This window comes from Cinclus cinclus, chromosome 2 (genome assembly GCF_963662255.1).
Source record: "Cinclus cinclus chromosome 2, bCinCin1.1, whole genome shotgun sequence".
Lineage (NCBI taxonomy): Eukaryota > Metazoa > Chordata > Aves > Passeriformes > Cinclidae > Cinclus > Cinclus cinclus.
In genome coordinates, this window is record NC_085047.1 from 54,424,596 (window position 1) to 54,441,221 (window position 16,626).

Here is a 16,626-nt window from a genome sequence, read left to right on the forward strand (position 1 = left end):
AGAAAATAAGATCTTTGGGACAGCCAGCAAGGGAAGATTTTTAATATATTAGAACAGAAGAATTTACTCTGCCTGGCAATAGCTAAAGCATTATCTAATATCACAGCCTGGTTCTTAAAGATGGAATAGGGTTGACATACAAACTCCTCAAGATTATGATCCCAGCCCTCTCCAAACCCATGAATCTTACTAACAACTAGATAGGCTAGTCTCCCAAATAATTGTTTCTGGAAAAAACACAACACAGAATGTGACACATCCAGCGTGGTTATGAACTCTTCGTTTCAAGCACCAGTTTGCATGTTGTCACAGGTAGGATGGCTGCACGCTGGGGACACTCCTCCCCTGGCTCAGGACAGCTCCTGGAGGAACAAATCTTGAACATGAACCGTACAGAACTCCTTCCACAAGCAACCTCTCCTTCCAAACTCCCATGGTAAACCCCCCCAGTTCTACTGCTATACAAATTTTTTGTTATTATCTTTCATTTTTAGGGGGGGTGCAAATTCTAACTGGTCCAGTTTGGCAACCCAAATACTCAACATATGAACTGTGTTTTCAGAAAAGGACTTTACAATGGTCCACATTAACTCACTAGCAATTCAGATCATCTCCAGAGTGCTTCTGCAAAGTTTGGCAGTGACCACCCAATAGCTCACTATCAGTGCCCCATGTTACACTCATCGCTAAAGCAAGAAATATAAAATGCCTGGTAGGGAAAAATAACCAAAACACAAAAAAAAAAAAAAAAAAAAAAAAAAAACTAAGCAAGAAAAACCTCTCAAACTTACATAGTATTTTTCAAACCACAGTATGTACATATTCCCTCTCCGCTCCTACTGCTGAAACAGCAAAGCCTGCATGGCAGATGGCATGATTCATCTGAAAATTACTCTAGCAGCACTCTATTAGCCTCTAAGGAGTAAACTAGGATAAAAATATTCTGAATGTTAACTAAAAGTAGGCAGTTGTCATGAGGAGTCATCAGGTCAGTCTACTTGCTTAGTTTGCAGAATTTTCCTTTCAATCAGCAACAAGCACTACACATGGTAACATCACTTTCTTATTCTACCTACCAGGAATTACTACAGAAGAGAAGCAGTAGGGGCACAAAAAGGTTTCTTTTCCCACACCTAAGTAAAAACTTACCAGCCACAGTGAGGCCAAGAGCAACAGGACATCATTAACAATGGCCTCAGCCATAGAGATTCAGTTTCTAGAGACTGCACATCTTATCTAGGAGAACAACTTTCCACATGCCCAGTAGCTGAATGCAAATCTGATCAGTGGAAAACACGGAAGGGGACCTCAGGAAGTCTGTCCTTGCCCCAAGGTATCAGTAATTACGCCCATCAGCCCACATGGCACACAGAGTAACTTGCCAGGGAAGTGACAAAACAAATGCCTGCATCATATTCAGTGTCAGGGCAGCCTTACCAAGCAGCCTGACTCAAAAATGCAGTAAAAGCATTGTGCCATGTGTCCCCCTGCAAAGACAGGAGACAGTGATGCTGCATGTCTTCTTCCAGAAAAATTAAAAAGTATAGGAAGCAAGGAATTGGGATGCCAGATGCAAGGAACGCTGAGCACTTGCTCAGTGACCTATTGGACTAGCACAGGATGCCTCCAACTGAAATGCCATCACTCATTTTAAAATAAGAAACAGAAGAACACTCTCAGGTGTTTCAGATTATGCTGACAGTAAAAACCTCACTACAATGCAGCCCAGGACTGAGTAGTCTGATTGCCTGCACTCTGGGCCCCAAGCTAAAAATCTCCTTCCCAAATAAACAGTCCACAAGAACTGATTTATTTATTTATTTGTTCCATCAACAATAATCCTCAGTCAACAAAAGGTGAGTATTTGGTGTGCTTTAATACGTAGGTTAACCAGGTGAAGCCAGTAGGGCAGTTGCTCTCATCTTTGGGGAGAAGGTGGTGAAACTGTGCTTAATGTCATCTCTTCAAAAAGGCGTTTTCTACATATGTATACGCTACCACGTCAGCCTCGTTGCATAACCAGGTTGTGCAATCACTGCAAATTCATTTACATCTTCTGTTCCAGAGCTCCCTAATTGGGAAGGAGGGATCAGTGTCAAGGGAAGATGTGGATTTTTGCAGGAGTGGTCTCCTTAGCCACAGGAGGATGGTCTGAAGAGAGGTTGAAGGCAGTGGGGAGGGCACCTGGAGTCCATCCCTAATGCCTCTACTGCTCACCCAGCATTTGGAACAGAGTTTTAGTTAGAAACCTCAAAGCAAAGAATGATTTCATAAGCATCAGGGGATGACTAGCATTGGCTTGGGCTGCAAGCAAAGATTATGGTTTCTTCTTTTAATGCTTATGACTATGTCATTGCCACAGAACTGTAAAGAAGAAATAGGCAAGAGTGCAGTATCAGGTTTTCATAGACTGTACAAACTGGATTATTTAGGAGTGACTCAAGTTCCTAACAAGCATGGGGAAGTCAGCATTAAGATAGCATCTTGATTTTTCCCAAAATCAATTCCAACAGGCTGCACTTTAAAATACTGCTTTAAACTCCCATCCTCATTTGTATTTCAAGGTGGCCTTTAATGGATTTACTACACTTGCGCATAAGGAGGACACAAAACACAAACAGTACCAGGGACCAGACCTTAGATCAGCATTAAAACCCCACCAGCCAGAATATACACTCACATAATATTAGGAGAGATGGACAGCTCTTGCAAAAAATACAAACCCTCAGCCATAAAAAAACATAGTTTTTCTCGGAGGCTGCACATATTCATCAAGGAAAAAGGAGAAAAAAAAGCAATAAAATTATCCCCCAGTTTAAGCCAAAAGATGAAACTCCTGGTTCAGCCCTCTCCATCCATCTCTGAGGTTTCCAAGCATTTAAAACACTGAGCTGCCTTCCAGCTCTGCCTTAATAACATCCCAAAGATGGCACGGCCAAGGTACCATAAAAACTATGAAAAATTAAAGCTGCCCTAAGTTAAACAAGCAGACACACTCCGGGTTTCCACATAAAAAAAAAACTGTTTTTTTTAATACCTTCCTCCACTATAGATTTCTAGATATTAATCAAAATCTAAATATATCTAGCTAGAAGTGTGTAGAGCATTTTTATTTATGTAATACAATTTGATCAGATCACACATAAGGCTGCATCCTCATCCTGAATTTCAAATAGCTTCTGCTTTGAGCTGTTCATCTCAAAGAAGCAAGGGCAAGTGTAGCAGCAACTGCAAATATCTAAGCCTGACCTGGCTCTGGCAACTTAGCCTTCCTTAACACCACATCATTTAAAAAAATTAGTAGTAGTAACAATAATGAATCTAATCAATAAACATTATTTACCTTGAAACAACATTTCACAGAATTTTCATAAAATGGTTTGGGTCGGAAGGAATCTTAAGAATAATTGTGTTCCAACTCCACCACCACAGGCAAAGACACTTTCCACCAGACCAGGCTGCTCAAAGTCGCTGGCCTTGAACACTTCCAGGGATGGTGCATCTACGACTTCTCTTGGCAAACTGTGCCAGTGCCTCACCACCCTCACAGTAAAAAATTTCTTCCCAATATCTGATCTAAATGTACTTTCCTCACCTGAACCTCCAGAGACATTGAAAGACGTTACCGAGGAGCAAAGGCAGCAGCACGGCATCCTCTGGAGAGGCCAAGGGACGTACCTCGACTGATCAAAATAGCAAGAAATCTGTTCAGTGAATCACTACAAACGTCTCTGGTAACTGCAAAGAGGAAATACGATTACTTTCCCTGACCTCTCCACCCCTGAGCGGTAAGCAGCAGGGCACCCACAAAGGGGCCTGGCACACGGAAGCATTTTGGCAGGACTCCGCTGGCGGGCTCTGCTCCTGCGCCAGGCAGCTGCCAGCTCACGGCTCAAACGCTCCCTGAAATCTGCCCAGCAGCACGCTGCCAGCACTGGGGCAGAAGCCAGGCTCCAGGCTTCCCCACGCAGCCTTGTGCTCACACCTCCCCACACCTTCCATCGCCGATCCCAGCGAGGACGGCAGCGTGGGGCGCTGGGAGCAGCTCTCAGCCCCACGGCCCTCGGATGCCGGAGACTCGCAGGGCAGTCCTGCAGGGGAACGGTGCCAGGGGACCAGGAAAGAAGAGAGGGCCAACCAAACGGCTACCAACTATACCTGCTTACTGCACTTGCCCAGGTGTAGACAACAACAGCACCCGTAATGTCCCTTGCCTCAGAGCACCGCCAGCATGCCTTCAGAGAGCTGGGTCTTCTGGGAGAAGGGGTTGGGGGCTGGCAAATAATTGTATTTAATTTGAAGGTTCAGACTTGAAGACCATATTTTTGGAAAGAGAAATCAACACGTTTAAGAGTGAGCAGGAGCACAGAGCACATAATCCTTTCACATCCTGACAGGGTAGAACTGCGGAGGGCTGCTATGAAGCATGTCTGAATAACAGCATCTTCATTTTTTGAATATCTAATTAGGAGTTTCTATATATTGCAAAGCATTGCTATAAGATATAATTTAGTTGGCAAACACTAAAGATCTCAGTCTGTAAGTATGCTTTTGGCAATCAAAATTCAAATTGGGATATATATCCAAGATATGTATGGCACTGGTATCTTTTTCCATTTTTAATTCTAACAATTACAATCAAATTAGCAGATTACCTTGTATCAGTTTCAAGAAAATGCAAGTTACAAGCAAATGACTCTACACCACCACCACCACAACAGTGTATTTTTGGACTGTTAGTATCCTTACTCCCATTAGCAACTTCACATATATTTAACACATATTAAAGGGCAGTAAAAATCTAAGAAGGCTACAGATACCCAAACTTAGCACTAACTGCAAACTCACATATGTCAAAAAACCATTTGCAACTGTGCCAATTCCTACTGTGGGAACTGAAAGGCAGATTCATATAACACAATGGGCAACAAATCCATTCCTTTAATTTCAGTCGCCAAATTTTAATTAATTTCCATCCAGGCAAACACCAAGCATTTCTGCTGATCTTGCAGGATGTAAGCTCATTTGCACAATAAATGCGGTTTAACAAGTCACCACATTTATAGCAAGTTGCTTCAGTCTTATCTAACTGCACAGTTTGAAAAGTCAGTGATGGGTAAGTGAAACCCCACCCACGTCACAGTTTCTGGAGTTAAGCACAAGAAAACTGAAGAAGTTGCTACCTTGCCATTCCAAGAGAGACTGCCAACAGCCAATTGACAGAGTCCACATTCTGAATCGTGTATACCTCTTATTCAGGAAGGGAAAAAAACATGGACTTCACACTTTTGAGTTTCTCCTACAAAAATTAATGGCCGTACTCCAATGCTCCAGAGCTTCCCTTCCAAAAAAAAAAAAAAAAATTACCCTTCTCAGACACTGTCAGTGGGGGAGGTTCTGCCAGCAGAATAGCCAAGTGGGGCTGCCCAGGAGCCGCTGCCCATCCACACAGGGCCAGCTCCAGCATGGAAATTTATGACCAGCTCCAAGTGACCAGGAGTGGTGTAGACCTCTCCCAGATAGGGCACTTTTGCTCACCTGTCACCCCCCTCCTCTGCAGCATCAACAGTGGAATGAGAGCAGTGCCAATATTGCTCAGCTATGGAGTTGCAGGTCAGCCTCACCAGCAAGCAGCTCTGCATCTCCTGCCTCATGCACCTTCAACTTCCTCCAGAACCACACTTCCCATGGATAGCACAAAGGCTGCTCACACTTATCACTCGTACATGTATACAAACCTCTCATTTCATTAAAAAAAGGTTTCTATTTCCTGATTTCTGCATGTGATGAAAATTTCATTCTGGTAGCAGCTAAATTAAAGGAGGGGCATTTCTAACATTTCCAAAGAGAGACACCAACACACAAGAAGCAGAGCCCAGCCCACTTCATCGTTTCACATCCTGGAGCTGAAGCAGCATGGAGGCCTGGCACTAAGTGGCCTCTGAGAAAGGGATACCAAAAAAATTAAGATGCTAATAAAATAAGAATTCTTACATGATGCAGAGCACAGCTAGAAGATATAATTTAGTCAGCAAATATTATGGTTAAGGGCACCTCTGCCTGCAAGAACTTGTCTGGTAATCAGTCCAAATTTAAATCTGAATATGTACTATTTCAGAGACCACGTCCCAGTACATTCTCTCAAGTATGCATGCGCCAGGCCCCAGAACCTCCACTCCGTGGACCTGCAGAGCAATAGCCCTGACAAAGCTGAAAAGGCGTCCCACACAGTCACACCAATATGAGCCTACACTGAACACACCAGTAAAACTTGGAGAAACATGGGCAACTTAGAAATGCAATCACAGACATCCCTGGCATGCTGTCTTGAAGCAGCAACAGAACTGAATGCACTTCCAGCTGCATGGATTCCTAGCATTCCCAAAAACTAGGTTTCTAAGACTAGAACAAGAGAAGACATGTACCTTTAAGTTTAATTAACTCTAGAATAAGACGTATTGTCAAAGAGAACCACAACATCATTGATACTGTGCAGTGATACAAGACTCCTTTAACAACTCAGTAAGTCATCTGAGCAAACTGAGTGCTGCCCTCCACTCCTCCAGCAATTCCTTAATCTCTGTCTGATGCAGCAGCTGTCAGAGTCCCGGGAGGTTTCAAGCAACTATATCTTTAAATCTAAAAAACAGTCCCATCTTCCACAAACCAAAGCATTGCTAAAGCTTTTACCATTCATTACAGAAGTGCTTCAATACTTAACACATGTGCCTCTTTAGGTATCATTTTAAGCAATCTAAGCATGAGGCTTAATGAAGATCTTAGAAGATAATAATCAGTCCAGCAAAGGCATCTTAGTTCTTTTCATTCCTTTTCCATTAGGAATGGAGACCTACCAAGAAACCTCATGATGCTGCATTGCTCACTTAAGATATATCACAAATGACAGTGCAGGAATGATGTACCTTTGTTTGACGAATACATATTTAGAAATAATACTTAAATGTGAATAGCACTTATCTTCACAGATCAATTCAATTCATGCTGAAGCTCTCTAAGGAGCAGTACATATTATGTTATTCAAAATGTGACTCTTTCCGATGCACTTAATTGCTGAAGCACAACCTATCATCACCAAGAGCAGTGTTTCCCCAATATTTAAAACCCATTTCAGCAACCAGACTGACAAACAAAATGCTACAAAACTCATTAAAATAATAGTATGCACTACCATATGCTTAACTCTAACTATCTGCAGCCAGCATCAATGAATTTGAAGTTCCTTTCTCACAGGTGTTGACAATGAAGTAAATATATCCATCTTTTATATATTTCTGAAAGAAGAAAATAATAAAGTATATATTTCAGGTTATCTTCACTTTGTCTTAATTTATTATTCATTACTCAAGGTTTTAAAATAATTTCCATCAGAAATCCTCGTTTTGTATAACAACTTCCTCCCAAAACAGAAGAGGCTGAGGGTTGAATTTCTGCAGCCACAGCCCTATATATTTCACAAATCTGTGGCTGCAAAATATATCTGCATTTTTATTTCAGAAGCCAAGCAGTTATTTTACAAAATGATTCACCAGTTGAGTAAACAGAAACACACACATTTAGGCAGCATCAGCTTTGGAAACCGGAAAGATACAAGCAGACATCTCAAGTCTATACAATTTCTGATGCTTTACTGAAAAACCCAAACCACCAAGAGTATCACTTATTTTATTGTATTGAAAAGAAAGAAGGAAAAAGAGAAAAAAAACCCAAAAAAAACAACCTCACATACCTCACCTAAGCATCTTTATCTCCTTGCACCACACTGCTTCCCCTTTGCATCACAGGCAGCAAAGGCTCCAGTTCCCCAAACAACCAACTTCACCAACTACTTGTAAAGCCATGTGATACGAAAATAATGATAATAAGGAAGCAGCTGAGCATGTCATTAAAAAAACCAGTGGCAGAGAGCAGTTACCTTGTCTTTGTATTGAAGTTCTTTAAAGTCAGGCACTTCAAGAAAATTTAGTCCATTATGTCAGTATACAAAGCCACTCACACATTCCATTTTGGTGTTTAGTCTCACCTATAATCATACAAGTAACAGAACAGATACCACAGCAAATAGAAAATGGGCAAAGGAAATAAGGAGAAAATTAAAGCATTATTCAAGGCGCTGATGGGAAGCTCAAAACCACTGATGCAGCTCAGCCATGAGTTATTCAGACAGAGGTGAGGAGAGCACCTTGCACCTGCAAAGATTAAGCTGAACTTTCACACCTGAAACTAAGCAAAATGCAAGCTGGTGACTCACAGACAATGCAGGCTGGTATAAGAGGTATTTTAGTGGCAGTGAGCAGGTATGCAAGACACCAAATAGTTTTCTCACAACAGGGTGGGCTGAGGCCAGGTGTCATGGCAGAGCAGACTCAACTGCAGCTGCCAGCTCTTAAGGCTATTTGTCACATGTAAAAAGGTATGACTGTATGGCATTGACCTTGACAGAACCCACAAACAGAAGGTCAAATATACACACCTCTATCTGCATATGCCTGCATATATGTGCTGTATGAATCCATAATACAATACATGATGCTGGGGGGGGCCACAAATCACCTGGGGAAGTATCTTAAGGGACAGAGGTAAATACCCACAGATATGTAACCAGTACTGAGAGAATATACAGACTGAGTTAAAGGCAATCTTCAGTTGTGATTCTGCCCAAAAAAAAAAAAAAAAAAAAAATCATAAAATAAACCTCACAAAAATTGTATTTAAGGTCCTTTCCAATCCAAAGTATTCCATGATTGTGATTCTATGTACTCATTTCAATGTACATAAATGTACATAATGTAAATAAATCATATAAATTTCCACAATTTAAACTGTTTGCTGATCTAGATTCAAAAGCTTTGAAAAAACTCAGTGAAAATTATTCTTCATTTTTCAGTCTTCAAACCAAACACAACAGAACAAGAACAACCCAGAATTCATTTTGCATGGAGACACATTCACTACAAAACAGTGGCGACCACAGAGAGCTCCTGTGATAAGGCCACCCAAAGCACCCGTCCCATGCCTGTCCTCAGACTTTCAGGCTTACAGCCATTCATCACTCTGCAGCTGGGTATCTGTTCTCATTCCTTTAACAATAGCAGCAAATGAATTTAGGTGAACAAGCTTCCTTGGGACTAGAAGTCAAGGAGATACATGTGCCCAAGGGACCTTAACACCTGCCACTAAGAAAAATGAACATCCACCTCCAGATGAGTGACACCAGAACTCCATGTTTCCTGTACAAAAAAGTTACAGGGTTTTATTTGAACCCATTTTCAAAAGCAGACTGAAAGGACGAGACCATTCAAGGAAGCTTAACTGCGACAGCTCCTTTACAATAAATCTCAACACTTACCATAATGCAAAGATATCATGAAATATGCACGTCACAGAGATGTTTTATATTCTATAAAGGATGATTAGCCAAAAAAACTATCATATTTGTGTCAAAAATAGTTATCAACAGCTGCAGTGGAGTTCTTGCCTCTTCTGTTTTAAGCCTTGTGCCTCCCAGTACCAAAAATAAGGCAAAATGCTGCTTTTACTTGACTACAACAAGAAAAGTCTCCTTCCTCCATGCAACTTTCACAACAATTCCTTTGTTATCTCTGCAGCAGATCTTGCTCTTGCTCTGGCTTTCTCTGAGCAACACAGGTCACTATCAACACTCATTCACAACCAACAATGCATCAAGTCTGGCAGAGCACATCCCAAGTGCTTCATTCAAGGCAGACACCCCATGGGGGGTCATGGGGACTTTGCCCCCTTAGAGTTCAACATGGGATTTGTTCATAAAGTAAAGTTTGTGACAAGAAAATTGGGAATAAACTATGGTATGTGTATAACTGAGAACAATTTACCTACTTAAATAATTTTATGTTACTGATAATTTTACATTAATGCCTTTGGCTTACACCCTTATTTAAAAAGCCATTTTTATTTCAATGTTTTTATTCAGAAGACCTTGCATGCTGTTTTGAGCAGATAGCACTGACACTTCTGCACTTTGTTCAGTGAAGAAAGAAAAAGGTCGATATCGTGTGTTGAATCAGGGCAGTACATGCTCAAGCAATAGAGCAGTTAGCTCTCAACTTCTGCCAGAGAAACACCGTCTTGCCACGATGCAGAAAGTGCACATTCTTTATCAGTTCTTGTGCGTTTCATACATTTTGTGAAGAATCTGAAAAGGTGCTTTATTGCACTCGTAAACACGCAAACCACAACAAGACAAAGCGTCTCGACGTTTTACTTAAGGGGTAGTAAAAAACACCCCCCGTTTCCCAGCCTGCGCCAGCAGCGCACAGCGTACTCCCAGCCTTCAACCAGTGCCAGGCTCTAAGGCGAACCCGCGCTCCCTCTCTCTGTCAGCAGAAAAGTCAGCCGCTAATCTGTGCTCATCTCTGGAGCGATGTTCCTCCTCTGTGGGGCCCTCGACTGACTCAGGCGTCGCTCCCAGCCCTACGCCTGTACCTACAGCAGGTCCCCAGACCACGGGCAAACCGGCGGCTCCCAAAGTGGAGGGAAAAAAAAAAAAAAAAAAAAAAAAAAAAAAAAAAAAAAAAAAAAGTAAATCCTCACTCAAAGTAAGCCATGGAGAACTGACGATAAACAAGGCAAGGGGACTGCACGCCTCAGCCAGGCCAGCTCCAGCATTGGCACCCAGCGGCTGCTGGTTACTAAACTCGAAAGCGTGTTTAAGAAACTCTGCGCTTCCCTGGCTTAAGCGGCAAAACCTGCAAGCGTGCAACTTTGAGAGCAGCCTGGCAGTTTTGCGGCCAAAGGGTTGGGGCAACACATTTCCGACAGCATACGGTGACTATTTAATGATGGAAGGAGATTCTATGTGTATGTTCTGCACTCTACCAGAGGGTACCACAGCCAAAAAACATACACCAGTAGCGGCTCTCCCTGTCACAGCAGAGGTGTGTGGGCATGGGATGTGCTCAGTCTGTTGGAGGGAGGTGTGCGACATTTCTTCCTTGCTGAAACACCACAGGACGAGTAGCCATAAAATAGGAAGTGCCAAGTAAGTTACACTATCAGTGTAGCTATCAGTGTTTCTTACTTGCTCGCCTGAATTTGGGAGCTGCTTGATTTTGTTTTGGTTTGTTTGGCTTTTCGTTCTCTTCTACTCATTCTGAAAAGGCACTTAAGGAGACTAAAAATACCACTGGAAAAAAAGCAGCGTTTTGAAATGACAAGATACCTTATTTAAAAGCTGCCAGCAATCAATCACTTCACTCCTATTATAGCTTCTCATGACAGATGTCTTCAGAAAATTATCCTCTAAATTTTTTAGTCAAACACATCAATAGAAACTAACAAACCACTTTCAGAAGCCCTAAAAGCTTTCAGCTAAAGAAGTTACAGATTGAACTGCATCTCCGTAGTAGGATGTTGCTTACCTCTAAAAAACATAGAAATTTACAACAAGTCAATGTAACAAACATTCATACCAGTGCAATTAAAAAACACATAAATGCAGGACTTAAGTTGACACTTCTTTTTAAAAAAAAAAAAAAAGGCATATAATACAAATACTAGAAAGCGAAGCTAAGAGTTTGACGGGCCCTAACTGGAACTAAGTCCCGAACACACCAGAGTGCGCCTCACGCATTTATTGCCATCATTTAATCCCTCACAGGGCGGAGGAGGCTCTGCCTGTACGCAGACGGCACAGGCTCCTTGTGACAATGCTCTCACGCAACAGGGTCACGAAACTCGGCGCCGCCTCGCCGCGCACGGGGACGCGGGTGGGTGACACTTTCTCGGCGGAGGCCTCGGAGAGAGAGGATTCATCGGCAGCAGCGCTAAGCCTTTATCACCCGCGGGGATGCAAAGCCGGGGGGTACCACGGGCCTGGCACTGCCAGCGGGGCCGCACAGCCCCAAGCGCAGCCTCGCCCGGCTCGCCCCGCGGCTGCTCGGGGGGCACCCGGACCTGCGAGCGGGTGACCCGGGCTCTGGAGCGGCAGGAGATCAGGAGATTCCCACCGCGGGGCTCCGGGCAGCGCCGGCTGCGGCTCCGGCCGGCGCGGGGCTCAGCACAAATGCCGGCCGCCAACAGGTTGTTCCCGCCGCTCCGCTCAGACGGCAAGGACTGCGCTGCGGGACAGAGGGATTCAGAGAGCTCCGTCCCACCACGGAACACAAGAAATACGCTCCCGCAACTCAAGTTTAGCAAAGCCATCAGGTCAAATACTGCGGCTTACTCATTAAACACATGGTATTTCTGCAACCCTTGTTCTGCCTCCGCTCTTTCCCCATCCCTGTTTGCCTCCGTCCCCGCTCCGCCGCCCGACTGCAAAGCCCTGCAGCGCCGGGGCGGACGGCGGCACGGACCGCCCCCGCGGCACCCCCAGCACACGGGTGCGAACCCCCGGGCCCCGCTGGCCGCCCGCGGGGAGCAGGAGGCGGACGCGCTCCTGCCAGCTTTGCCCGGGGACGGCGCCGTGACACCGCGTGAACTTTTGCTTTCGGCGGGGCAGGGCTGGGGGAGGCGGAGAGGTGGGGGGCGGCCCCGGTCCCTCCAGCGACCCAGCGGCGGGACGGCTAGAACGCTATTCCCCCTTAGGAGTTCTCCCTTTGGAAAGGTGAAAAAAAAAGTAGAAATGTGAGGTTAGACTGAAAGCGCGGAGCCGGAGCACTGCAGGCTGCGCAGCGGGCGTCATGATGCCGGGGAGGGCGGCGTGCCCAGCCGCCTGCAGCGCCGCGGCTCCTGCCCGGGGGCGGCGGAGCCTCCCGGGATCCCCTCCGACGGGGCGTCCCCCACCACCCGCCTCTTACCTTCCAGCCGGCCGAGCTGTTGCTGTCACCCTTATCCTTGAAGTAGGGGACGCTCTTGACCATCCACTCGTAGATCTGTGAGAGGGTGAGCCGCTTCTCGGGGGAGCTCTCGATGGCCTTGGTGATGAGGTCTGCGTAGGACAGGTTGCCCCACGCGTTGCGCCGCGACGAGCTGCTTTTGCGGGGCTGCCCGGCCACGGGGCCCGGTGACAGACCGGCCACGGGCGGCGGTACCGGCGGCACCGGCGGCGGTCCCGGCGGGTGGAGGCGGCAGCCGGCCTCGGGCGCCGGGAAGTCCCCGCAGCGGCAGGCGGCAGCCTCCGGGGGGCCGGCGGCGGGAGGCAGCGGCGCGAAGTCCTCGCTCTCCTCTAGCAGGCTGAGGTTGCTGATGAAGTCGGCGCTCAGCGCTCCGGAGGCAGCGGCTCCGGCTCCGGTCGCGGCTCCGGCCGTCCCATCGGGCTGCCCGCCGCACGACGGCGCCGGGCTGGAAGTGGCCGAGCTGGGGGGGTTGAACTCCGGCCGCGGCAGAGGCCAGGTGCAGGAGCGGGGCCGCGGCAGCGGCTCGAAGTCGGGGTCGATGTCCACCAGCTGCGGTGCTTCGGCCATGGCGGGGTCGGGGCGGGAGCGCGGAGGGAGCGGGGCGGCTTGGGCTCAGCGCCGCCGCCCCATGCAGGCTCCGGGCGCGGATCGGCGCGGCCCCGACGGCGCGACCGCCAGCTCTCCCGGCTCCGCCGCCCTAGACCACCGGCCTGACCTCCTGGCCCCGCCGCCCTAAAGCCTGCCCCTGCCCGGATCCCGGCTCCCTGCCCACCGCAGCAACTGCAACAGCAGCGACCCGGCCGCCCGGCGCGCACCGACTGAAGCGACCGCCCCGCGCGGGCCCGCCTCCAGCCTCCCTCCTCCTCCTCCTCCTCCTCCCCCTCCTCCTCCTCCTCCCGGCGGGGAGGGACGGCCCGCGCCGCGCCAATGGCAGCGCCGGGCCGCCGCCCGCCTCCCGCCGCGGGGCCGGTTTGGCAGGAGGGTGCCGGTGCCCCCGTGCTGCTTCTGGGTGGTTTTTTGTTTCCCGGCGGCGCAGCGGGGAGGGAAGCGGCGAGCCGCGGGGGGATGGCCGCGGAAAATGCCCCCGCGAGTGTTTGTCCTCGGAGAAATGCCGCCCGCATCGACGGCCCCGGTGCGTGTCGCGGCCGGGGATGAGCGGGGACTTAGGAGCATCCCTCGGCTGCAGCGGGGCGGCCGTGGGAGTGCGCGGGAGCGGGGGGCGTCTCCCCGTTCCCACCGGCATCCCGGCGGCGCTGGCTCCGTGCGGAGCGCTGCTGCCGCCCGGCTGCCCGCCCCGCGGGGGCCCTGGCAGTCCCGCATACCGGACCGGGGGTGCGACAGCTGCCCTGCCTCGCTCCCCCCACTCCCTCCCTCCTTCCCTGGCCGGCTTCTCGCCAAAAAGTGTCTGCACCTCCCGAAGTGATAAATCTCCCCTTCGGCTGAGCATGTTTTCATACCGTGAGCTGGTGTTTTATTCCGTGAGCAGGCACGGAGCACGGGACAATTTCATCCTAAGTCAACTATTGAACATACTTTGTATTTTTCCCGGCAAACCCCAGGGCTACTCAATTCATTAAGGTTCATTCTTCCCTTTCAATGAGGCGGCAGACACAGGACACATCGCCTCTGCTTCCCCTGCGCATAAACTTACAAAGATATAAATGTATATGTTCGATTTAACACAGAAGTGTTACTTTGTTTAAACTTAAAAAGAAGACATTTGCTCAGGACAGGGAAATAATCCCGAGAATGAGACACGACTCAACACTTTGTTCAAACTGGCAAACCCTACATTTTAGAAAATCTGTTTTGTTTTCAGTAGGAGGAGTGCTTTTGAAAAACATACTTCAGACATGGCTTCGTAAGTCACAAAATTCACAACCAGCCATGGCATTTGACGTTCCCTGTCAAAGAACCAGCGGAACTGGGTAACTGTCAAAGCTGAGCCAGGAAACCTGTTATCCTTCCCTCCTCTCTGCATCAAGTAGAAAGTGTTAATGTTATTTAAATGCAGTTTATTGTTCCTATAAAAATATTTTCTGAAAATGAGTAACAATAATGAAGGGGAGGGAATACAAGACTGGATTTAGGCCACAGCATGTAATTTAGTGTCAGATCATGCATCTAGATACTCATGCTGTCTATTATGAAAACATTTTTTAAGTACGTGGTGACACCTAACTATATAGTTTGTGCAAAATATGCATAAGTGCATAGTAACTGATCACATTTTAAAGCACTGTTTTTGTCATGTTTATTTTACCAAATGCCAAAGGTGATTATATCTTATTATAGGTTGGCTGCTCATCAGATTTCAGAGTTGCTTTGCCTTTAAGTCATTTCTGTGTTTTGTAAATTCTTTAAAGGATTCAACCCACAAATTTATATTGTTCAGCCCACAGATTTTAGAAAACACTTTTTTTTCAGCAGTTTTTTTTTCAGTTTAAGGGGGGGGAAAAAAAAAAGAAAAGAAAAGAAAGCAAAGTAGTCCCAGTTCAACCTAATAACTTGCATGCCACGTTTCAGTTTGGAAACAGCTTTATGTGGCAGTGTTACACAACTCGGCTGCAGTAGTTGCCCTGCAATAAGGGAGAGCACCCTGCCTTGGAGAAGCAGAGGTTATATAATGGTGAGAAGCAGCCAGAGACGTGCAGAGAATGGATGTGTTTAAATGGGAGCCAAAACAAAAGAAGTGCTTGAGAACACAGAAACATTTTCTTTTTCTTCCCTTGGGGTCTGAAAAAAAAAAATGGGGGTTCTAAGAGCCAGGCTGGCACCCATCCTGCTAAAGGAAGTGGATTTATTACCCAGGCTTTCTTCTAAGGAGTTTTTTTTTAAATCTTGCAGTCCTTGCTCTTCTATTTTGTCCAAAGTAGAGATAGATGTTAGTTCCTGAACTCTATTGGTATATGCAGATGTTGAAAAAAAAAAAACAACTTTCCTTTGTCAGATGACAGCTGTGAAAACTGGGAAGAAATCTACTTTTGGGGGATTTCAGGCAGCCCCAGTGCATTTGTAGTTCAATGCAGGTCATTCTGCAAGACAGAGATTGTATTCCCCTTTCTTGGCCCTACATGACATCGCTGTCACTCCCCTCATCTCCTTGGCAGGGCTCTGCCACCTTTGTGCCCCATGTCACTGATGTTCTTGCAGCTCAAAAGTTAGCAGTGAATGCAGAGAGGGCAGAATGCAGTTTCCAATGAGATGTGAGGGATATGGAGGTGAAGAAGATAAAACCAGAACCTTCCAAATGCTGCATTTGCTCAGCAAGTGGGGCCCCGTGACTCACAGTGCAACAGGCAGAGATGAGCTGCAGAGATTTTGGCTATTGCATGCCAACAGCTGGGACCAGGTCTGCTGAGGGTTGGAGGAAGGATGAAGGCCAGTGAGACAATGCTGTGCACTTTCCTGGCATGAGTAATCCTGGTAGTTTGCTCTGACTTTGGCAGAACCACCCAGGTGAGTGAGTTGTTCTGTAGGGCTCCAGTCCACTCATAAGTGATCAGCCACTTTTCTTTTTAAAATTTCTTCTCTCCGTCAAGAATTTGGGGCTTGCATCAACAGATTTTAGGCTCAAAGCAACACATGCAGTGCACAGCAAAAGTGTCTAACCCTCTCTGCACTGCTCTCCTAGTGCACTCCAACACTGCTGACCACCCTTAGGCAATGCCATCTGAACAAACCCACCCATTCAGTTGCTATGGGGAGCTCCCTGCTCCTAAAACAGCTCAGCACAGTGATGGCTCAGTACAAGAAATTTTACTGCATCTACAAGTGACAGCATTAGGTT

General features: G+C 46.7%; 1 protein-coding gene across 1 annotated transcript in view; it reads right to left on the reverse strand.

Moving 5' to 3' along the window:
* The window catches only part of FOXO1 (forkhead box O1), a 56,222-nt gene extending 42,804 nt beyond the window's left edge, over window positions 1–13,418 (reverse strand). Inside the window, exon 1 of the mRNA XM_062487657.1 lies at window positions 12,798–13,418. Within this exon, the coding sequence (XP_062343641.1) occupies window positions 12,798–13,403 (606 nt within the window). The 5' untranslated portion in view covers window positions 13,404–13,418. The remainder of the gene's footprint in view (window positions 1–12,797) is intronic.
* Window positions 13,419–16,626: the final 3,208 nt, after the last annotated feature.